Raw genomic sequence first — 25,257 nt, forward strand, 5'->3', positions numbered from 1 at the left:
ACTATTCCTGGTTCCTAACCTTTTTTATGAGCCTTCTTTATTTTACTTTCTTGTCCATTTTGTGAACTAGAAAATAGCCAGTGTTTGGATTGATTTACAGCCAAAATTTGGACTGACAGATGTTATAGTTTTATGAAAATTACTGCACTATCTTCATATTCAAAAAGTTTACTATTTGCAGTTTAGTGCGAATTGTTTTTGCTTCTCTTCATAATGCTCTTGGCTGCTCTTACTGCTACCAGTAAGTCTGATGCAACCATTCCTGTTGCCTTTATTAGCCTGTTAAATGCCTATAAACTGGATATTCCAGAGCATTAGATCTGTTTATAGAGGAGACTTGCCGTGAAGCTCTGAAGGTTCTACAAAAAATTGCATAGATTTCATGACATCTATTTTAATTTGCTCAATGGAATTTTAAATTTCAAGCTTCTCAAATATATTCTAAGTGGTGGTTGAACCTTAGTATCTCTTATGAAGCCATTACTACTACTGGTAATAATTAATATCTAGTGAGCTATTTTCTAGGCATTATCCTAAGTGCATTATATTATATGCATTAGTGATTAATATAATCTAAAAAAAAAAAAAAAAAATCCTCGCCACACATAGTGATGCATGCCTGTAATTCCAGTGACTTGGGAAGCTAAGGAGGATCACAAGTTTGATGCCACCCTCAGCAACTGAGTGCCACCCTCAGCAATTAAGTGAGACACTGTCTCAAAATAAAATATATAAAGGACTGGATATGCAGTTCAGTGGTAGAACACCCCTGCGTTCAATCCCTGGTACAACGAACAAACATTAGCCTGTATATACTGTACATTAGTCTTACTGCCAAGTCATACATCTTTTATTTTCTTTATCTTTACAAATTAAGATTAAAACATTCTAGCCAAATTCATTCCTTGCATTAAAGTTTTTCTAATTTCCCATTTGAAATTAGGAAGTCCCCAAATTAGATACTAGTTTTACTTCTGTATATATGAACATATGTAAGTATGTTTCATCTCCTTCATAATGTGAGGGCAATAATTCTATTAGAACCCACATAAAGGATGTTGCTTAGAATTTAATCACTAATATATTAGCTAGAGAAGATGGGTACAAGACATGGATTCATCCATTCTAGAAATACTTTTAAAATAGTCTTTGCATGAATATTAGCTATATAGCAGTAAGTGGGTAAAAATTCTATAGATAAATCCAAATTTAAGTATTTAGTATCTCTGAATCCTCACTAATCACTCCTGTCTTCTAAAAGTAAAGGACTATACACTATAATAATCAGTGCATAAACTCTTAACTTTATCGATACTGGGGAAGAACCTAACAGAATCTCTAAATATGTAACTCATAAGGCTTTAAATAAGGTTATTTGAAAGGTATAAATATGCTGGATGTGGTGGTACATGCCTGTAATCCCAGCAGCTCAGAAGGCTGAGGCAAGGGGATCAAAGTTCAAAGCCAGCCTCAGCAACTTAGCGAAGTCCTAAGCAACTCCGGGAGACTCTGTCTCTAAATAAAATATAAGAAAATGCTGTGGATGTGGCTCAGTGATAAAATGTTCCTGGATTCAATCCCCAGTACCCTCCGCCCCACACAAATGGATAATAAAAGCATCTATACTTCATAAGGTAGTTAGGTATATTAGAACACATAATATATATAAAGAACCCAGGATGGTGGCTGGTACACAGGACATCTTAGAAAATTTTAGTTTCCATTTCTAGGTGGCTCTTTTACGCCAATTACAACAGACTTAGATTTTCCCCAAGTCTAGTTAAAAAAAAAAGGAAAATTACTTTTCTTTGAAGGATGAGGGAAACCAAGTGAAAATGCTGAAGAGAACATTGGGCTGAGGACACAAGAGCATTCAATCACTAATTAACCAACTGGCTGACTCTGAATAGCTTGTTTAACTTAAATGTTATCTGAAGTTCAGGTATAAGTCTGGAACTACAAATCAGCCTTATAAATACTCAAGTATCTGTGAAAAACTAAAATGTGAGAGCTGAAAAATATAAGAAATTATTCCTGATCCAAAAGAGCAGCAGAAATTCAAGTATATGAATTCCTTGTTTTACTAAATATTTGCCAGAAGCTATATATTTTCTTATTAATTTCATGTTCATATCAACAAAATGAGCAAAATATAATCAACAAGATACTCTCTCATTTTATTTTATTTTTTTGTGATGCTGGGGATGGAAACCAGGGCCTCTTGTATATTAAGCAAGTGCTCATCACTGAGATCTACCACCACACCAAGATTATGATTTTTTGCCAGCATTACTTAAAAAATAAAACCAAAAAAGCCTCACTAATGGATTTAGTCAAGAATGCGAGCATAGTATTATAGAAAATGTAGATTTATTTGTTAAGCTATTACAAAGACAAAACAATTATCATTAGAAGTACTTGGAGGACTTCATTTCAGTTCACTTGTTCTGTTCCAGAAAACTAAGCTAAGAGGGTAGAAATTAAATGATATAACCTAAGAGGCTATAACAGGGCAGACTGGTAAAAGAGGTCAGAAGGAGCAGAAGCTAGCCAGAAACACTTGTGTCAGCAGCAGGATCTATAGCTGGGATATTTCCCAAGAGGTTACTACAGAGGTCTGAATTAATTAATTCGGTCCCCAAATCATTAAAAGACTCTTGTCTCTGTGGAGAACAACAAAGTCTGATCCTTCTGAGATCTTTGCCTTTTCTTCCCACACTCCAAGCTCCTAGCTAGGCATCTTTACCACCGGTCTGCTAATGTACAGATGATTCATACAGCGATGGCAGGAATTATAGGCCTACTCAAAGGGTACCTAGACACAAAGTTTTAGGGTAAATCATAAACTACAAGTACCCCCTTGGTTGAATTAATTCACCTTTGTTAATAAAGTTCATAGTTCCTTCTGCTGGTGACAACCTGCTGTCTCAGTATAGTTTGTCTTGAGAAAGAACTGGTTTAAATGTTGAGTTTTGGAGAAGGAAAGACTTTCATCAACCCCACTGCAAAGTGGAAGAGGCACCAAGTTCTCTCGTACAGTTATAAGCAGAACCTGAAAAACAAAGGTTTACAATGTTTATGATACAGCTATTATTTACTGAATGCCTTGTGAAGACTAACAGGGGATTTATATATATTATGTCTCAGTCTTTGCAACAACCCTGACATGATTACCACCCCACTTTACAGATGAGGAAATTGAGGGTTAGACAAGGTATAAGCCTTGCCCCAAGATACACAGCCAGTTCATGGTAGAACTGTGATTTCACCATTCATGTGCCTTCTCCTTTATCCCTTCTCAGGCACTGAGAGGTCCTAGTTCAATTATCTAGAAATTATTAATGGTTACATACACTCTCTAATTATTCCTTGTTTACTCTTTAAAGGCACATATAATTTTAAATGATTACAAATTTACAGACATTGTTTGGAATTCAGGTCAATTATGCAGATGAAAAGCCTGAATAAACTTTATGAATAAAATATCTCTTTGCTTCTGAGCAGAGAACATGAAATTAATAGAAAGCAAACCATCAGCTCAATAGAAATTCTGTGGCTATTTTATGGTTTTTTCACCATTACAAAGAATCCTAAGAATTCTTGCCAGGGATTACAATAACATCCCATTTGTGTAACCACTAGTGACAAATCAAATCAGTTTCTCATGATCATTATTAACAGAGTGGTCGATGTTCTCTGAATAATCTATTCTTGAGGAAAAATATGTGAAAAGTCAGAAGACCCAAAATGCTGGTTTTCCAGTAATAAAACTGTTATAACAACTATCTCTGAACCGAAAAAAACAATGTTCTAAAAAGAATGTGATGAGACATCAGGAAAGATGACTGAGGTTGATACTAAAAGGTTTCCCATGAAAGAGTTAAGTTATATCTAGAAGCAAGGGATGAAAGCCAGCGCTCAGAGTACTAGCAGTGTACACACACACACACTGCAGAGGAGGTGCTGCTGATTTTAGATTATCTGGCCACCAGTGATGGAACTAAATGTGAAAATAAGAACTGAGTATTTATGGGAAGAGATATAAGTCACAGAACTCTATGATGTTATTTTCTGATAGTTCTTCTGCTGGGACCTGAGAAGAAAGCAGAGATCTAATATCACAATTCATGGTAAGTATGAGAAGCAATGTTAAATTCACAGTGGCAACAATTTGGAAGGTCTGGAACTTTAAAAGGATGGTCTCTGATATTAAATGGAACAGGGGTACAGGAAATTAAAATTTTAAATAGAGAAAAAGCCAGAACTAAAATTTATACCAGAAGAAAACAAAATATATAAATCTTGCCATGCTATTAATACATGCTTCAATAAAAGAGCCTGGAAAGAAGGGTGTCAAGGACTAGAAGACAGCCAGTATTTGAGAAGACAATGTTATTACAGGGAAGAGAGAAGGACAACAATATAACAATGTGAAAATTTTGCAGTTTACAAAGGAAGGACTATTAAGGTTATTAGTCCTAGCTTTGTGTGGTATGCACCAGCTACATGATCTTAAATTATTACTAACATACATTTTAAATACTTAGGCTGGAAAAGGACAATATATGTTTCATAGTAACAAAATAGCAAAGAGGGACAAACTTCAGGCAAAACTCATAAATGTGTCACAGGAGAGAAAACTGGCAGAGTTCTTCTGTCAGCCATGAAAAGTAGGCAGGAAATTACTTAGGAAATCGTGGCTTTTGGATAACTACGTGGGTTTGTTGTGGTTTGGTAAATCAGCTTTTAATGCTAAGGTGCACTTGTTAAGTGTATAACAGACGTTAAATTGATCATCATCACATTTGTAGACCCCAATTTCTTAGAGAAAAATACATGTAACTTTCAGTAATTTCAGAACTGGGAAACATTTTTCTTAACTGCTAACCTTATACAGTTCTCTTCAATTATAAATATAAAAACTTATCATTTTACATGCTTTTCATGTTCAATGACAAGGAAGAGAATAAACTACTCACATTAAAGCAGCACAAATCATTTTCAGTGATCAACATCTGCATCCTCAAACTGTCCAGCAACTGTTGGTGTGGTATCTACCTCCATGCCATCTGAAAGAAAAAACAAACAAAAAAAATTTGTTGAGCTATATTCTATCAAGCACTTCAAATAGGTAGATGCAACATATAATTTCAACCAGAAGGAAGCTGGCGCCCTCTGTTGGTAAGAGTTGCCCCCCTCCCTCCACTTTTTATGGAAAACTAAAGTATTCAGGAACAGAGAAAGGAAAACAAAGGCTGTTGATTTAGGCCAAATTAAAATTAGTCTATATATTTAACATTTACTTTGTAAACACTCAAACTCAACAATGAAAGAGCTGTAGGTAGGACTTTTCTTTTTCATAGTACTGGGGACCAAACCCAGGGCCTATATACATGCGAGGTGAGCATTCTACCACTGAGCTACAGCCCCAGCCCTAGACAGAAACTTTCAAATGCACTAAGTATCAACTGTTCACTCTTCATGGATCTGTGCTATTTACTGTGAGCCTTTTTTTTTTTTTTTTTTTTAAAGGCATGTGGTCCTATTCTCACAAAATCTAAAATGTAATTTAGGAGAAAAGACAAAATTGGAGTAAACAGCTTGCTTACTGCCCTGTTTTTCTCATCTCACTAAAAATATAGGAGGGGACAAGGAAAAAAAGTCCTGTGGATAGATTGTCTACAACTGCTTTCTCTACTTTCTTGCTTCCATTCACCCCTCCACTCTTCAGCCCATCACAAACTTTTTCCAAAAGTCCCTTGGCATCATCCCACCACAGGGATATGCAAATATCCTGTCATCTCGCCACTTGTCCAGTCTTGCTAAAGAGAACCACTTATCTACCCAAACCAGAAACTCCTACTTTTTCTCTAATTTCTAATGCTTCTATCTCAAGTCTCTTAAATCTGTCAAGTCTCTTGATATTCACTACTTCTACTAAATTTAGGCCACCATCTCTAATTTAATATATAATTTACTAACAAGGCTTCTTGTCTTTCCTCAAGTATATTTCCTCTCTAATTTTCCACATTGCAATTACAGCCATCATCTGGAACACTGATAATCAAATTCTTCAATGGTTTCTCACTGACCTAAAGATAATGATCAAAAACATCTTTTTGGCCAGGTGTGGTGGTGCATGCCGTAATCTAAGCAGCTCAGGAGGCTAAGGAGAAGGATGCAGCTCAGGAGGCTAAGCTCAAAGCCTGCCTCAGCAATATGGAGGTGCTAAGCAACTCAGTGAGTCCCTGTCTCTAAATAAAATACAAAATAGGGCTGGGGATGTGACTCAGCAGTCCAATGCCCCTGAGTTCAATCCCTTGTACTGGCCCCCGCCACCACCACCACCAAAAAAAGAAAACCTCTTTTTGTCAGGCTTGGTGGTGCAGCATGCCTGTAATGTCAGTGACTCAGGAGGCTGACATAGGAAGATCACAAGTTCAAGGTCAGCTTAATTTTGCCAGACTATTTCCAAATAAAAATAAAGGGGCTGGGGATGTAGCTCATAGGTAGAGACTCCCACAAGGGTTCAATCTCCAGTATCAAAAAGAAAAAGAAAAAAAAAAAAAAAAAAAAAAAAAAAAAACAAAAATAACAAACCCAAAACAAACAAACCAAAAACCAAAAACCAAAAATCAATTATCCCTGGGGAACTGAACCCAGGGTCTCAAACACACTAGATAAGTTCTACCACTGAGCTACATCCCTTGCCCCTGCTTTTCTTAAACATTTGGGGGAGAGTCTTGATAAGTTGCCCAGGCTGGAGTTGAACTTCCAATTCTCCTGCCTCAGCCTCAAGAACATTATGTGGGCTTATATTATCTGCCCCTGTGCCCAGGTTACTGTTCAAATTCTTTAACAAGACTTTCAAATCTAAGACAGCCCAGTTCACTACTCCAACTTCTGTTACTGTAATATCTATCATTCACTTTAAGCAACCCTGGATTCAATCCCCAGTACTGGGGGAGAAAAAAAAAAAAAGTTCCAGACATAATGAACTTAATGAGATACAGTACCCCTCAAATGCAAAAGGTCTTTTTTTGAGGTGGGGGAGCTGTGCTGGGGATTGAACCCAGGGCAGACTTCATGCATGCTAGACCAAGTGCTCTACCACCAGCTACATTCCTTAGTAGTCTTTATTTTGAAAGAGACAGTCTTGCTAAGTTGCCCAGGCTGCCCTCAAACTTGCAACTCTCCTGCCTCAGCCTCCTGAATAGCTGAAATTACAGGTGTGCACCATCACATTTGGCATGAACCTTTCCACATGACAAAGCCCTTGACCTGTCTTTTCTTCCAACCTGTGTGCAATCTCCCTTCACCTGGATCACTTCGCTTCATTTTTAGATCCTGGCTTAGATATCACTTATTCCATGAGGCTCAACTATCCCAGTTGGTGAAGGGCCTAGCCCCCACGCTCTCACAGCTTCCCAATCATTTCCTGTATCTCACGCTGTATCTCTACATACTATTAACTTACTCTACTCTCCATTAAAAAGTCACTGAAATGAAGATATAACCTCATTTTCAAGCACTACTGTATTCACTGTACTAGGTACAGTGAATAAATGCCTTTTACAAAACTGAGTACTAAAACACTGAAATACCATCATTAGACAACAAGGGTTTAAATGACAAAATCATGTTGGTATTCAGGAATTTAGAAGATGGGCAATGCTGTAAAATGAAGTTTTAGACACAGACAATTTCAGTGTGTTAATAAAGCTAATGGATTAAAGTTCAAAAATTTTACTTTAACTCAGTTTTTTATGAGCATAAAATAATGTGCCATACAAAGAATTAAACAAGGAATTTTACAATTAAAAAAATAAAAACTTCAGCGATAAAAGTCTATTTTTGATGTCTACACCATCTGTTCACCAGCTGGGGCTTAATATGATGAACCAAGTGGAATGTGTTACACCTGTAGTCCCAGCTACTCAGGAGGATGACCTGGGAGGATCACTTGAGCCCAAGTGTTTGAGACCAGCATGGTTTGGCTGACACAGTGAGAACCCCATCTCAAAACAAAAAACAAATTTAAAAAGCAGGGGACAAAAGGAATAATAGTGTTAACCCAAACCCCAAACTAAAATATCCTGTAAGTCAGGAATGGTGACACACACACATGTAATCCCAATTATTCCTGTAGTACTCAGGAGGCTGCGATGAGAGGATCACTTGAGCCCATGAAATTGAGACAGAGTGACAGAGGGCCCTTCTCAAAAATAAGTTTTAAAAATCCCAGAACTTCAAGAACCTCAGGTCAATATGCTATGTGCATGGAGATACTAATTACTGTATTATGAGAAACTTAAGCATAGCAATAAATGAAAAACTAAGGTAAGCCTCTTTAGAAATATTCTGTAGTCACTACTAAATTAGAGCAAGATCCAAGAAGTGCTTATAACAGTAGTGGATTATTTCTGTGTGATGGTTAATTTTATGTGTCAACTTGGGCATGCTGTGATGTCCAGAGAATTTGTCAAATATTATTCTAGATGTTACTGTGGAAGTACTTTTAACTTTTTTGTGTATTTATTAGATTTTTTTTTTTTTTTTGCAGTGCTAGGGATTGAACCTGGGGCAAGTACTCTACCAACTGAACTATATCCCCAGCCCTATTAGAGCTTTTCAAATTAAATTTTTATTGGTGCCCTACATTACATATAACAGTGGGATTCACTGTGATACATTCATATATGCGCACAGCACAATTTGGTCTGTTTACTCCCCATACCTCCCCTTTTCCTCCTTTCCTCCTTCCCCCAATCTCCTTCCACGACTTTACTGGTCTCTCTTCTATTTTCATGAGGTCCCTTTTATTTCCTTTTTTCTGTTTAGCTTTCACATGGGAGAGAAAACATATGACTCTTGCATTTCTGAGACTGGCTTAATTCACTTAGCATGATGCTCTCCAGTTGCATCAATTTTCCTATAAACAACATTAACTGTGTTGCTCTTTATGGCTGACTAAAACTCTACTGAGTATGTATGTACCAATTTTATTTATCCATTCATCTGCTGACAGACACCTAGGTTGGTTCCCTAACTTGACTACTATGAATTGAGCTGCTATGAACACAGATATGCATGTATCACTATATTTATGCTGACTTCAGTTCTTCTGGATAAATACCAAGGAGAAGTATAGCTATGTCACATGATGTTTCCATTCTTGTCTTTGGTATGGATGTACTTTTTAGATGAGACTAACATTTAAATCAGTGAACTCTGAGTAAACCAATTACCCTCCATACTATGGTAGGCTTCATTCAGCCCACGGAAGGCCTAATACAAAGAAATGACTGATCTACCCTAAACAGGAAAAAAAATCTGTCAGCAGATCACCTTTGGACTCAAGCTACATCATCAATCAACTCTTCCCTGGGTGTGCAGTCTGCCAGCCTACCTGGCTGATTTTGTACATGCCAGCCTTCACTACATACACATCTATCTATATATCTTCGCGCGTGTGTGTTTGTGTAAACAAGAGTGTGTACGCATACACACAGGAGGACATCCCCCCATTTTATACCTACGAAGGAGTATGCAATTAAATAGCAGATGTTAAATGGTAACACAGCAGATATAATAATAGCAGCTTGGCATAAGATGTAGGGATGTTTCCCCACTATGTGACACATACACATTAGTTTTTCTGGAACACTGTGACTAACAGAAGAGGAAAACTTAGACACAGACATGGACAGAGGAAAGATGATATGAAGACTCAGGGAGAACACAGCCATCGATAGGCTAAAAGAAGAGGTCTGGAAGAGCTCCTTCTCTCACAGTCCTCAGACAACCAACCCTGGGCTTCTAGCCTCTAGAACTATGAGACAATACCTTCTTATTTTTCATATCACTCAATCTATGGTAACTTACTATGACAGCGTAATCAAACTAATATAGATTTGCAATAGCAAATAGTAAACAGACCTCAGTCAGAATTATACTTCTTTTTTTTCTTTCTCCCCCACTCTCATTTCTTCATTGCTTGTGAGCATTTTAAAAATATCTGGGGCTGGGATGTGTCTCAGTGGTAAGAGTGCTTGATTAGCATTAAGGCTCCAGGTATAATTCCCAGCACTGGTTGGGTGGGTTGGGACAAACAAAATTTCTATTTTTATAATCTTGTAATTGAGGGGTATAAAATCGCCAGAAAGCAAACCAACCCCATAAGAATTCCCATTCTATGTAATTGTACATTTGTTTCCTATACTACAGTTAATTTTGAGATTTCTTTGTGTTAATTTCCCAAATAACCTATGTTTCTCTATAACTTCCCTTACTGCTCAGGTAGCCATCTGTTCACACTGAAGAGAAAGGACACTCACCTTCATAATCTCGTACTGAATCTTCTGTTCGAACCCCAGCCATGTTATATTGGCTGCTCACAGATTGAGAAAGCATTCCTTCTAATCTCTCCAGTGTGGCTTGCCCTTCTGCTGTTAAATGGGATAATCCTTCTTCATAGGTATAAAATGTAGGGATATCACCCTGCCCTTGTTCTAAACAAACAGAAAACTTTTAAGCCATTAAACAACAATTAGAAAAAACAAGATTAATAATTAATACATTTGCTGAAGATAAGGTAGAGTAAAAACATATTTCCAGAGAAATACCTCCAACATTCACTGATGTGGCCACTGTTGAAGACAAATATAAAGAGAATGTCACTACCCTCTAGCATGAGAAAGGATTTCTAGAGGTAATAAACCAGTAAACAGCAATTCCCAGAGAAAGACATGTCCAGAGACTACAAGGAATAAAAGGGGGTCAGGGAGTCTGATATTATCCCAGGTGGAATTTTATAGGTGAGAGTAAATCAATTTGATATTTGTATTGAAGGTTTTATTCTGATTAAATACATGCTTTTTAAAATATTCAGAAATTTTAGAAAATATCAAGAACATATAAATAAAAACCACTCAAAAATCTCAGAAAGATGAGGACATATTTAGGTAATGAGAAGGAAAATCTCAGAAACGAGTTTAAGGCCAGGAATCCAGTATGTATGGAGGAAAGTGCTGTGCATACCCAGATTAATGTTTCTATGACCAGTGAGGGAAAATCAGAGAGAGAATGCACATGCCTCAAACTGAGACTCTACTGTGCTAGTGAATATAATTCTAGTCTGGGAAGGCAATGGAAAAATATTCTTGGATAAATGAAGAATAGTTCTGGCAAAGGAAAAATTGACTTTGAGAATGAGCTGTTTGAAGAAATACATTAAATAAGACAGAGATCAATCAGCTTCTGAAGGGGTGGAAAGAGGTCTCTTCTCTACTTCAGTTTAAAATGCTCTTCTCATTATCTACCACTTTTCTTTCCTTCCATTTGTCTCTATTTATCCATGTCCTCCTCCCAATAACATTTTCACCCTCAAATTTAGAAAGCCCCCAAATTTTCCCAATTCAGTTGTTGAAAGGGCTTAGGCATTAAGTGTGCCACTGTATGATTTAGTTTTATTTATAACCATTTTATACTAGCTGCTTATTGGATACAAAAAAAGACTATAATCCCCTACCCTGCATATAAATAAAAGCTCAAGATGGAACAGTAAAACAAATATTGAAAATACATTTTACTAACCATGTGCTTCCACATCATATTCTTCTCCATCATAATCATCTGAGTCTTCATCCTCAGGATCTGGATGCAGAGCCTGGCATTCACACATGGCAGTGAACAGTGCCTCCACTAAACAAGGACATCAATTTATAATTCATATTTTGGGGGATAAAATAATATTATATAATAAAATAACCAACAGTATAAATAAATTTAACAAAAGGTTTACTAGGATAACAGGATTTACAAAACTTTTGAAATTCCAAGTATAGGACTGATCCTGAATAAGTACCTGAGGCAGCAGACAAGTCACAAACTAAGAGTTCATTTCAAGATATTACTAAAATCTCCTAATGGGTGGTTGGATTTTTTGCAAGAAGGGGTTGGAGTCTTTGGTTTGATCAGGATAAATCCCCTCAGCTGATAGGGCACTGTGCAAACATCTCTCACTCTGGAAGTGCTGTGACTACAATCCAACGGATGAGATTCACAGTAGTATAAATCAATAAAACTAAACAGATTCCTCCACTCACAAAACACACCCGGTAACACAGTGTATACAATTCTCTCACTACACTCACAACCTTTTATATTAATAGTACCTTTTCCTCAATGATACTACAGATGCTAAAATGAAGAAAAAACAACAGAATGGAGGTAATGGGGGTAAAGGTGTCAATGCGGGAATGCTTGGTACACAATGGGAAAAGATCAATAGGATAGAACACTCACATGCTGATTTATCACTAGGCACAAATCTAAATTCAGTAATAGGTTCAACATCATCATCACTGTCTTCCTCCTCTTCATCAGCAAGAGATTCTTTTGATTCTTCTAGAAAGGGAATAAAAATAACTTTTAATATTACTTATTGACTTTTCAAAAAACTAAGAGAATTTCCTAAGATACTTTTTGATACATCTGAATACTGCAATTTATTTTTTTCTTATGGTTATTTTAGAGCTAAAAAAGGTTCTGGTTCTAGGGGTGTAGCTCTGTGCTACAGTGTTTGCCTAGCATGTTCAGGGACCTGGGATAAATCCCTAGCACTGGGGGACCAGGAAGCAGAGGGAGGATTCTCTGGGTAGTCACATTGTGCTTCACTGAGTTCTAAAGACTTCAGAGCTCCCATGAAGCCATAGTGATTCCACTGTTGTGTTACTTTTCACTTGAAAGCAAAGGGTTCAGAAGCAAATGTGTAATCCACTGATGTGTTCATCACTAACAATTCACAGATGAGAAAACTAAAGCCCATGAAAGTTAACTGACCCAACAGGATAAATTTAGTCTGAAGACAAGAAAAATCAAATTGTTCAAAGAGAACTAGGGCTGGGGATTTAGCTCAGTGGTACAGTACTGGTTCAGCATTTGGGAGGCCCTGGATGGGGGAGAGGGAGGGAGAAAGGGGGTGAAAGAGAAAGAGAGAGATGTTGAGAAAAAGAAGTAGTATGTGCTGGTGGATGTGAAAATTGCTACAACCACATTACACATTTAAGTATGTACTAATGAAAATATAAACTGAATATTCATAAAGGGAACCTGATCATATATTTTATAGACAACAGTTAAAAAAGGAACAAATGGGATACATATACTTTGACATGAATACATTTAAAAAATAAAACTGAGAAAGCTTTTTGCAGAATATATAACAACATTTACATTAAAATTTTAAACAACAAACAATCCTTATATTGCTCTTAAGGGGAAATACACTTCAGTGAAAGTTAAAAGTATAGACAGAAAGGACACATCAACTTCAAGATACTATTTAACTCTCAATACAGAAGGTAGGGGATCAAATGGGAAGTCCTGCAAAAAAAGGTTTCAATAGTATGATATAGTAATTTTTAAAGGTCTATAGTAATTATGAATATACATTAGAATTTATGCTGGATATTGAATAATAAAATGTTTATTATTCTCTGTACTTTTCAATATGTTTGAATTTTTTCACAATTAATAAAATACAGGTCACCAAAATATTTAAGGAGGCCCCCAAAATATTAAAACTCATTCAAAATTAGTAATGTTAAAAATATAAATTAAATTTTGTTATATCAAAGTTACCATTTTAAGAAAATGCTAATTTTCCATGCTGGTGAAGATAAGGTAGAAAGGTACTACCTCTCCTCTTTTTTTTGCAGAGCTGGAGATGGAACCCAGTGCCTCATGCATGCCAGGCAAGCACTCCATCACTGAACCATAACCCCAGTCCAAAAATGTACAATCTTAATGTAGTAATTCTATTTGCAAAGATCAATTATAGGGGCACTCTCCACTAAATCCTTTATTTTTATGTCATCTAAGTTCATTATAGATTGGTGAAAAAAATACGGATAAGCAATAAGAAAAAAACACAAAGTGGCCAGTATTAGAAGTCTGAAGTGATAGATTTAACAAGACATTTTCTGTTTCTAATGTTATTATATTGTTAAATATAGTGTACATATCTCCTAGTTGTGCAGTGGCACACGTCTATAATCCTAGTTACTGTAGGGTTCTGAGGCAGGAGGATTCTGAGTTCTAGGCAAGCCCTAGGCAACTAAGAGATACCCTTAAAAAATAAAAAGGGGGTGGGGGTATAACTCAGTGGTAGAGCACCCCTTGGTTCAAGTCCCAGTACCAGGAGGGGGGAAACACACACAAACACACACAAACACACACACACACACACACACACACACACACACACACACACACACACACACCACACACCTACCTCTATAACAGGTAGAGCAATATAAAAATACTGGAGAGCTCTAAATAACTCTATATAGTAGAATAAGTTACTTAATACCACCAAAGTTTTTCAATACACTTTAAAAAATAAAATGGTGCCACACTATACTTATTATCTATAATTGAATGAGTATTACTTTTTTAAATTATAAAAGTAATAAATACTTGTATAAAAATAACTGGAAGAGTCTAAAGGTATTAAAAGAAAAAGTTCATGCCCCTTTTGCTCATCTCCCCAGAAATAACCAATATTAATAATTCTTTTATATCCTCAAGAATCTACCTTAAGGCAAAAACCAGAAAAGTAATACAGCATTTTTACAATTCCAAAACATTACAACCATCACCAACTCATGCTAGGTCACTGCATATAGCATCCAAATTATGTTTCTCTAAACCTTTCTAAATTTTCAACAATGGAAATCAATTTTTAAAGTTATTTTAAAAATAGATTAACGAAATTCTTTACAATAAGCTGATGGAGAGTTTGTGTCCCAGGAAGAACTACTTTCTATAAAGCTGGAAAAGTCTATACATTTTTCTAAGAAAGGATTAATCATAGTCTCATCAATTTCAAGCAAATAATCACATAGAGAACAAGTTTTTGGTTTTTTGGTACCAGGGATTAAACCCAGGAGAACTTAACCACTGAGCCACATCAGCCCTTTTTATATTTTTTTTTAGAGACAAAGGCCTCGCTGAGTTGCTTAGGGCCTTAGTCACTAAGTTACTCACAATTCTCCTGCCTCAGCCTCCCAAAGAGCACAAGTTTAAAATACCTACCTAAAACCTACTGAACAGTCCCATTCCATGACGTTTGGGATTTCAAGCGTTTGCTTTGTGTGTGGGTGGTAAAGTGGGTAGTAGGGAACAAACTCAAGGCCTCATGCATGCTAGGCAGGCTCTCTATCACTGAGCCACATTCCTAGCCCATTTTATCTTTATATTTTGAGGGAGGGTCTTGCTAAGTCACCCAGGCTGGCCTGGAACTTGAGATCCTCCTGCCTCAGTCTCCTGAGTAACTGGGATTATAGGCGTGCTCCACCACAACCAGCTAACCATTTGCATTTTTTTTTTTTTTTTGGTGCTGAGGATCGAACCCAGGGCCTTGTGCTTACAAGGCAAGCACTCTACCAACTGAGCTACCTCCCCAGCCCCAAGCATTTGAATTTTTAACAAGACCCCAGGTATATCTAATATGTAGCCAGGTTTCAGAATAAAAGACTAGTACAATCCTCTTTTTAAAAGATTTTTTTAGTTGTAGATGAACACAATCTCTTTATATTATTTTTATTTATGTGGTGCCGAGGATCAAACCCAGTGCCCCACAAGTGCAAGGCAAGCACTCTACCACTGAGCCACAACCCCAATCGTAGTACAATCCTCTTAATTTTTTGGATGAAATATAGGCTCAGAGAAAATGACTTGCCTAGCAAGTTAACCACATAGTTTCCTTATTTAGTATTCTTTATCCCTTTAGCCAGCATTTGCCTGAACTGTATCTCCCTAGTCTTTTTACTGACAAGACCTTCACCCAATGCCAATGCCTGACACTATTTAGGGGCATTTTACACTGGCATTTGTTTTGTTTTTGGTGCTGGGGATTGAACCTAGGGCCTTATGTACGTTAAGCACACATTCTGTTACTGAGTTATACCCCCTGCACTAACACAGCAGCATCTGGAATTGACGGACAAGAGTACCTCTAAGGCTTTGCATTTCTATGCATGACTAAACACATGGTTCTCTTAACACTACAGTTTGATCTTGAATGTCACTCAAAGGCCCACATGGTAAAGGTTTGGTTACCAGTCTAGTAAGCTATTTAGGAGGTGGTGGAACCTGTAGGGTAAGGGGCCTGGTAGAAAGAAGTTAGGTCATTGGGGGCATGCCCTCAAAGGGGATTCTGGGACCCCAGTCCCTCCTCTCTTTTTCTTTGCTTCTTGGCTGCTATGAAGTGAACAAGCCTCTTCTACCATGCACTCCTACCATGATGTATTGTGCCACCACAGGCCCAAAGCAAGAGGGTCAAGTGACCATGGACTGAAACCTCTGTAACAGAGACCCAAAATAAATTTTTCCCTTTTTAAGTTGATCACCTCAGGTATCTTGTCACAGTAACAAAAAGCTGACAGTTATAAAATCACAACTGCATTTACTTAGTGAGTGAACTTTGTACCTAGGACCTCATTAAGAAGTCTTCCTGCACCTCAAGTTCAACAGCCTTTTACTTTTCCTTATCCTTTTCAATCTTAACTAGATTTTTTAAAATCTGTCTTTGACGTCTTCCTAATGGCAAGAATTTAAAATCTTGTAACAAAGATTATTTTCAGATGGTTGAATCAGTTTTTAGTACTTAATGAGTTAGGGCTTGCCAAAGCCCTAAAAATTAATGAGTGTCAAAACTAAAATAAATGATCATATTATATCTGGAAGCATATAAAAACCCCAAAGGAGCAATACTTAAGAGGTAAACTCTTGAGATTTTCTGTTATATATTCAATTAAAGAAAAGTAAACCTGTAATTTTAGAAGAAAACAACTTCACTATAATTTTTTATTTTTGGTACTGGGGATTAACCCAGAAACTCTTTACCACTGAGCTACATCTACAGTTCTTTTTACTCTTCATTTTGAGGCAGGGTCTTGGAAGTTGCTTAAGGCCTTGCTAAATTGCTGAGACTGACTTCAAACTTGCAATCCTCCCACTTCAGCCTCCGGAGCCAATGGGATTACAGGTATGCACCACCATGCCTTATTTCACTATCCTTTTATGAATCTTTTTAATTATTTCTAACAGCAAATCTTGGAAATTTTGTAACCCAGGGCTTCTCAACCTTGGCACTACTGACATTTGGACTGGATAACTCCTTGTTGTGAGGGGTTGCCCTGTGCACTGTAGGATGTTTAGCAGGATCCTTGGCATCTAAGGATCCCCTTCCATCTCCAACCAAAAATGTCATCACTAAATGTGGGGGAACAGAGGGGCTGATTTGAGAGGCATGAAAATCCTCCCCATCTACCTGCTGAGAACTACTGTAACAAAACAAAAAGAGTTCTACACTAAATTCTTAGAAACACAGAATATACTAAAACAAGCCTTTATAGAGTGCCTTTACAAAGACAAAGATAATAAAGAATTAAACTCAAGAGAAATACATATTGATAATAACAAAAACTTCTACATGCAAATAAAAAAAGGCAGCTACACAAAATACCTGTCCATTATCATCAGAAATTCAAGTATCTAAATTATTTTACTGTGCTCAAATTATGTTTAATAAATACCAAATGTGGGTCAATGACTTGAACATTACATGGATTTTTATCAAAGACTGCTTTCAAGATGAGCATGGTGGTTGTGTGGCTATAGTCCGAGCTACGTGAGAGGCTGAGGCAGGAGGATGGCTGGAGCCCAGAGCTCAAGAGTTAGGGACAAACCTTGGCAACATCAACCACTAAAGACTTGAAATACACTTTACTGCCAAAAGAAGCACTAGATTAAATTACACCATACATACCTCCAAATTTGGCATTCACCATAACATACAAATGCTCTCGAGGATAGGCATTTAGGTCCCTGGACACCGCATGTAAACTAATGGTGGGGTATTCCAGTGAGAATCCTAATCCAGAACCATCTAGCCAAGACAGGCGGCTGAAAAACATGTTTTAAACAGATTATTTTTAGAAACTGAATCCCAAAGTTTATAAAGGTTCGACCTACATACCTTCATGCACGTGAATAAATTCAAATTCACTTTTTAAGAAATATCCCTACAATAAGAAAATTTAGCAGCAGGAACTGAATTGTCTTTAAGACCAAATCTGTTACACCTTCTTTTCTACCAGCTATAAATTAAAATAGATTTGAAATGTAATTTTTTTTAAAGTCATGTGTAACTTATTCTTATTTGGAATGTCTTCAAGGTACCTTCTTCCCTTTTGCAAATTGTCTCATCTGGTTAAGTCCCCAGCAATTCCAAGAGGTTGCCTTTCAATTACCATAGTCTATAATGATCTCTTCTGTTTCTAAACTCCACTTATGCTCAGTAATATACAATTAGCACTTAACTCTGTGGAAATGAATTTTACATAAAACCTGCTAACTGATAGCACAACCTAACTTGTCACATTCCTTTAACATTCTTTGAAAACATTAGCATAGTGCTCAGAAGGTAAGCATGCAAAGAATATTTGGTAATCACCAATTTCCCCATTAACCTTACAATAAATGATATATATTGGAAATGGCTGTAATCACAATCACAAGAGATAAACTTTATTAAGATTTTCCTTTATTCCCAGCTTGAGGAAAAAGCTATAAATAAGTTAGGTCTAGTTTTCCCTCAAAAGTGGTCAAATGCAAATATTTTATTGATATGACAAAGGACACATATCACCAAAATCAGTATGTTGAGTTCTGAATAGGTATTGCCTAATTTTTTGGTAAAACTACCCATTTGGGACTATTTTATTTAGCAGAAATTAGCAAAAAGATCCCAAAGAAAGCACAAAAACTGTTATGTAATAAAAGTTCATGTAGTATAATAGTTATCTAGGGCTGGAAGGAAATAAAGAATGACACCTAAGGAACCTTGCTAGAATATTTTAGAAATATTCTAAAATCAATTGCGGCGATAATTGCCAAGTCAGTAAATAGAATAAAAACCACTGAATTGTACTCTTTAAATGGGCAAATTGTGCTATGTGAATTACCTCAACAAAGAGTTTAAAAAAGAAGTTAAGGGGTTAGGGGGTATGGCTCATTATGTGTGAAGACCTGGGTTAATCCCCACCACTAAAAAATAAACGAACAAATAAAAAAGCCAATTAAACAATACTTCTATATCATTCTACTTTCTATACAATTTTAACAAGCCTGGGCATCTAATATCTAACCAATCAAAAACAAAAGCACAATAGGAGAATCCAGGACTCCCTGGGACAGGAACAAGGACACTGTGGTAGTCTGAATTGTTCACATTCAGTGTGAAGAGGGGGCTGAATTTTATACTTAAGTCCATCTAAGAAGAGCATAAAAAGTACATCACACATGATACTCAGTTACCAAAAGCATTATCAAAAGCAAATACAGAGGGCTGGGGTTGTGGCTCAGCAGTAGAGCGCTTGCCTAGCATATGTGAGGCACTGGGCTCGATTATCAGCACTGCATACAAATAAATAAAATAAAGGTCCATTGACAACTAAAAAAATATTTTAAATGCAGAGCTGGGTGGGGTAAGGTACTTCTATATCCCAGCTACTTGGGAGACTGAAGCAGGAGGATCACAAATTCAAAGTCTGCCTGGGTAATTTTGTGAGATCTGGTCCCAAAACAAAAAAATAGAACAGGGCTGGGGTTGTAGATCAGTGGTAGAGCACATACCTAGCACGTGGAAGGCCCCAAACCCACCCCACCACCAAAGAAAAACAAAGGTACACTATGAAGACTGTAATAATTAACTTTAATTAACTGTTTAATTCCACAAATATACTGAAGCCAATTTAATTTTTTTGTTTGTTTGTTTTTGGGTACTGGGGACTGAACCCAGAGGTGCTTTACCACTGAGCTACATTTCTGGCCCTTTTTATTTTTTATCTTGAGACAGGGTTTCACTAAGTTGCTTAGGGCTTCACTAAATTGCTGAGGCTGACCTTGAACTTGTGATCCTCCTGCCTCTACCTACTGATTAACTATCTTTTTTAAAAAAGCCATTGCCTAGTGAGCCAGCACACGTCTGTAATCCCAGCTGCTTAGGAGGTTGAAGCAGGAGGATCACAAGTTAAAAGTCAGCCTCAGTAAGTTAGTGAGGTCCTAAGCAACTCAGCAAATCCCTGTCTCTAAATACAAAAAAAGGGGCTAGGGATATGGCTCAGTGGTTGACTGCCCCTGGATTCAATCCACAGTGCAAAAAAAAAAAAAAGGAAGCAAGCAAGCCAGAATCCTTTGGAAAGATTCCCATCTAATAATCTAATAGGCTTATTTAAAAAGAAAACAGAAAAGGAAAAGCTGGGTGGCTTAAAACTAACATACTTTAGAGAGCACCAAGTGATTAAAAACTCCAGAAATTATTTTCCAGAATAACTCATCTCTAGTGGTTCAAAATAACAGGTTTCATTATGGAATTAGATTGTGTGCTTTATGTGCCTTTTCCTGTTTGTTTCTTCCTTCTTAATGTGGAGATAAATGAGTGTTCATGGATCACAAATTGCCCTACTAAAATCATACTATCTTAAAACAAACTGTCCTTTTCTTAATTCAAAAGTCTTCTGGCATGATCATAATTTAAAAAAGAATATTCCATACCTAAAAGTCCAAAATAATTCCAAACATTCAAAGACTCAAAACTTTTTTTAAATGTTTGAAATCTAAATATAGAATCAGTGCCTATCAAATTATGGCCTTTAGCTTAAAAGCCATAATAATTGCTATGTAGTTGCTCACTGCTGACAAGACCACACCATTTCCAATAGAGCTTTCACAGCAATACATGGAAATGGATTCAGCACCCTAGGACAGAGGCAAATTCCACTTAAAAGTCACATTTCCTAATCATTAAGTTTAGATTTTTTAGGTTCTTTTCATGTACTTTAGTAGAAGAAAAGCCCTCCTGAACCAAAATATATAATTAACTATATCCAGTTCTAAAAAACCATGAGTCACAAAAAAGAAAATCAAGAATTAGCCAGTAAACATGGAGAGAATTATTTTTTCTTTTTCTTTTTCTTTTTTTTTTCCAGTGCTTGGAAGGGAACCCAGGTCCTCGCCTATTCTAAGCAAGGGCTCATCCGTGGTACTTTTTTTTAAACTTTAAGACAGGGTTCTCAATTAAGTTGACCAGGCTGGCCTCAAACTAGCAATCTTGCCTCAGTCTTCTGAGTAGTTGGGATTTTAGAAATGTTTTTGCTAAATTCATGCTTTTGCACAAGTATGATCAGTGCCCTTTATTCCTGGCATGGGGTGAAAAAAACATGACTGGGGAGTAAGAAAGATCTTGAACTTGTGTTGGTATAATTATTTGGTTTAAAATTAATTCTGGAATGAGATGCAAAAAGGCATTTTTTCCCTAAGTTTAAGTTACTTATTTGTAATTTAATTATCTATCTTACCTGTTCTAAAATGGCCTTATTTGAATTATCTATGCCTCTATATTTTGCTTTAGATAAAAAGTCAAACTTCTTATAAAATGAGCTCTGAAAATAAGACTGCAAAATCTACTTCTTTAAATACATATCTGAGAAGCTATTTACTAAAGTAAAATCTGACACTATTCCTCTTTGGCAGAAGTCCTAAAGTAATTTTCACAAAGCCTAAGGGTTATAATATATACCACACTCATGAACACGGCTCTTTCCTGCTTCAGCTTTATTGAAGTACTGCTAGACTGAGTACATATGTATATGGTACATGTGTGTCTATGTAAAATACAGACATACATATTCTGGTACTCAGAATGTTTTTTACCCTTGCATCTAGGTATCCTGTTTATTCTAATTAGAACATTTTCCCATTCACCTGGCTATTAGCCATCATTTGTCACATTCTTCAGGAAGACTTTCCAGGATGTTAAAAATCATCAAGACTTGGAATGCTAGATGGGTAAGAACAAAAAGGGAGGTGAAATGAGGAGGTGAGTCTAACAATGAGTGAAGAGATATCCAGATATCCAAGTGTTGGTTTAATTATAATTCTTTATGAATAAAGAAAATGTGGTATATATACACAATGGAGTGTTATTCAGCCACAAAGAAGAATGAAATTATGTCATCTGCAGGAAAAAGGATAAAACTTTGAGAACATTAGGTTAAGCAAAATAAGACAAACTCAAAGTCAAGGGCCATGTGTTTTCTCTTCTATGTGGAAGCTGGAAAGGAAAAAGAAAGGGGGCAGGATCATGTAAATTAAAAAGGGATCATGTAAATTGAAAGACATCAGTAAAGAGACCAGGGGAGAGGGGAGGAAAGGGAAGGGGAAAATACTGGAGAATACTGACCAATTATATTACTATATTGTGTGCATGTATAAATATATATCAACAAATCCCACAATTATGCAAAAATATACAACTAAAATATGATAAAAATGAATCTCGAAAATTACATTCTTTATATATATATATAACCTGTATATAATTTTTGCACACGATACAAAAATATTTTCTTAAAGAAATGAGATTTGTTAGTGAAAATTGAAATAAATCAGAAACTTAAAAAAAAAATACAAAAACTTAAAAGTATCTAATACTTCCTTAGTGTGACACTGGGTTGTGATTGTCCTTGCGCTTCAGAAATTTATGTTAAAGTAATTTACAGATGAGGTAAAAAACATGCCTGTAATTCTCCAACAGCTCAAGAACAAAAGATACATGGCAAAATGTTAACAATTAATGAATTTTTATGAGGTATTAATAACATTTGCAGGTTTTCTTTAAAACTTTCAAAATGCAAAAACAAGTACAGTATCTTCCCAAAAAGAAATTTTTGAAAGAAGAACCAAAGTATGGAGATGCAATAAAGAAAACATCCTGTATAAGGGTTAGGAATATATCTGTGCTCCACTCTCCACTGTTTAAAAGACAATGCTGCCCTCAAGATCACCAGAGTTTCTTGTCAATACCCAAGACATACTTTCTTGATTTTATCTGAGTGCCTTTACTCTTCTTTTTTCTTCTTCTATGACCCACCTCTTCAGGAAGCTGTATCTCCAGGGTTGTATCCATCCTGTTCCCTTATGAGTTAATCAACTCCCTGAGTATATGTTAATACTTACTATAATGATTTCCAAACCTTTAATACCCTCCCCTAAGAGAGACACTTATGTGTTGAACGATTCCACACATTTCCAGACTAAACTCATGACCTGCCCCTCATCCCCAATTTGCTTTTGTTCCTAGTCATACTTCCTATCTCAGTGACTAGCTAAAAGCCTAAACTTTGCCCAGTGTCTAAATCTCCCTCTGAATCAGGGGTCTTTACAATTTTTATGCCCGTACTCTAGTAGACAGAATTCTGGCTCTTGAGACATTCATTTCTTGGTGTCAGGCCTGTAAATACGTTTCAAATGACAGAAGGGAGTTTGGGAATGCAATTAAAGTTACTAATCAATTGACAATACAATAGGGAGATTATCCTGTATTACCTGGGTGGGTCCAATGTAATTACATGAGCTCTTAAAAGCACAGAATTCTCTGGGTATGGAAGGAAGTGATGTAGCAAAAGGGGAAAACAGAGAGTATGAAGGACAAGGATTTATGTGTCATTGTTAGCTTGGAAGATGAAGGACACACATATCAAGTAAACATGGACTTCAAATGCAATACTTAAGACACGTCTGTGAAATTCCAAAGGGCTTCAGGTGTACAAATTAAAGAGAAATTCCTTCCAGAACCCCAAAACGAAAGTCAGGTGCCTCTGGATATAATCCCGGCATGCGTGGGGTTGAGGATGTTCCTCTTCCCACCCACACCTAGAAAAGAAAATCTATATTCCTGAACTAAACTTTCGAAATCTCTTACAATCTGCCCTGGGCCTACATATCATGTGTAGGGTAACATCTTTCTCATAAGTTCTTTCGCAAAGAGAGAAACACCGAAAGTCTAACTCAGGATTCGCAAACTCAAAACCTTAACCATGAATTAATGGCAATGCACGCTCCAGATCTTCAGTAGACAGGCGGGTAAAAAGCACAAACCGTGAGAAACTCCATCTGGAGAATGGAGAAAGAAAGGCTCCAGGGAAGGGCGCGGTGGAATAATAGAGTCTTCCTGGAAACACACAGCACGCGCTCTGCTCCCAGCAGCACCGAGGTCGCGTCTCGCCTCGCTCCTCTGCACCGCCTGTGCCAGCTTGGAAGGCGGTGCTCAAGAGGCCATCGCTGGTGAAAAGGGATCCTACCTCTCCGCGATGTAAAGAGTGCCGGTACCGAGGCCTTTCCCATTTAGCACAGCCTCTGTATCTGGTTGCTGTTGCCGAAGCCCCTCATCCTGCCCCGGCGGCGGGAAACTCTTTAGGAAGCTCATTGTACCGGGCAGCATCGAAACAGGCTCGCAGGAAGCTGAAATACAGCAAACCCCGCTCGCTGTAGCACGCCCCGGAAGCGGTGGCAAGTACTCCGGAAGAACAACTTAGTCTGCACGGGAATTTGAGCGCTATCGACCATAGAGATGAGACGCTCTAGGAAAAGCGCTCGGAGCTCTTTGACGCCGGGATTTATCACGTGACACTACTCCCACCCTCCCTCTCCCTTTCTGAGGTCCTAGGCTTGGAATAATTGAACTTTCTCTGGTACATCCTACTTCAAGGTCGTCACAGCAGCCCTGTGAGAGACGAAGCACAAGGAATATTATTATGCCTTTTTCTACAAAAGCGGAAACGGGCCTGAGACGTGAAGTCCCCTCCCGAGGATGCACAGGAAATAGACACCACAATCATCTAGAGGTCAGAAATCTAGCTGGGTTCACGACTCTTCTCACCTGCTCCCGCCTCACCGAACCTGTTTACATGTCAGGTTTACACAGCCACGCACCAGACATCAGTCTAGGTCCTGACATCGCCCTAGCGCAAGAGCCACCTATCCCCACCTGTCAGTCGGGCACCAGCACGAAGAGGTAATTAACGCGGGGCTGAGAGCTGCCAAGGCAGTAAGGAAGATGGGGTGCTGAAGGGAAAAGAATCCACCAGATCTGGAACGAACTCTTAATTTACTTTTTCGTTAGATCCTTACCAGAAAAGTAACGAGCAGCGAAAAATAGTTGTAATAGTAACTAAAGTTGACGGAATGCTATATGCCACACACTGCTAGGCAGGTTACTCGCATTATTTCTTCATTCTTAATGACAAATTTATGAAGGGATTTTCTGTTATTGACCCAGTTTTACAGATGAAACGTGAGGGATTAAATTCAAGAGCAAGAGTTAGTAAGAGACCTGGTGCAATTCAA

The 25,257-nt window shown here is 37.3% G+C and overlaps 1 protein-coding gene across 1 annotated transcript; it reads right to left on the bottom strand.

Moving 5' to 3' along the window:
• Window positions 1-1,816: 1,816 nt before the first annotated feature.
• Window positions 1,817-24,419, bottom strand: CLNS1A (chloride nucleotide-sensitive channel 1A). Its single transcript, XM_079105102.1, has 7 exons — window positions 24,213-24,419; window positions 17,837-17,973; window positions 12,307-12,408; window positions 11,596-11,703; window positions 10,338-10,511; window positions 4,980-5,069; window positions 1,817-3,052 (listed from the first exon to the last, which is right to left on the bottom strand). The coding sequence occupies exons 1-6, from the start codon at window positions 24,350-24,352 to the stop codon at window positions 5,002-5,004; spliced, it is 729 nt and encodes a 242-aa protein (XP_078961228.1). The 5' UTR covers window positions 24,353-24,419; the 3' UTR covers window positions 1,817-3,052; window positions 4,980-5,001.
• Window positions 24,420-25,257: the final 838 nt, after the last annotated feature.

This window comes from Sciurus vulgaris (genome assembly GCF_902686455.1).
Source record: "Sciurus vulgaris genome assembly, chromosome: 11".
Taxonomy (NCBI): domain Eukaryota; kingdom Metazoa; phylum Chordata; class Mammalia; order Rodentia; family Sciuridae; genus Sciurus; species Sciurus vulgaris.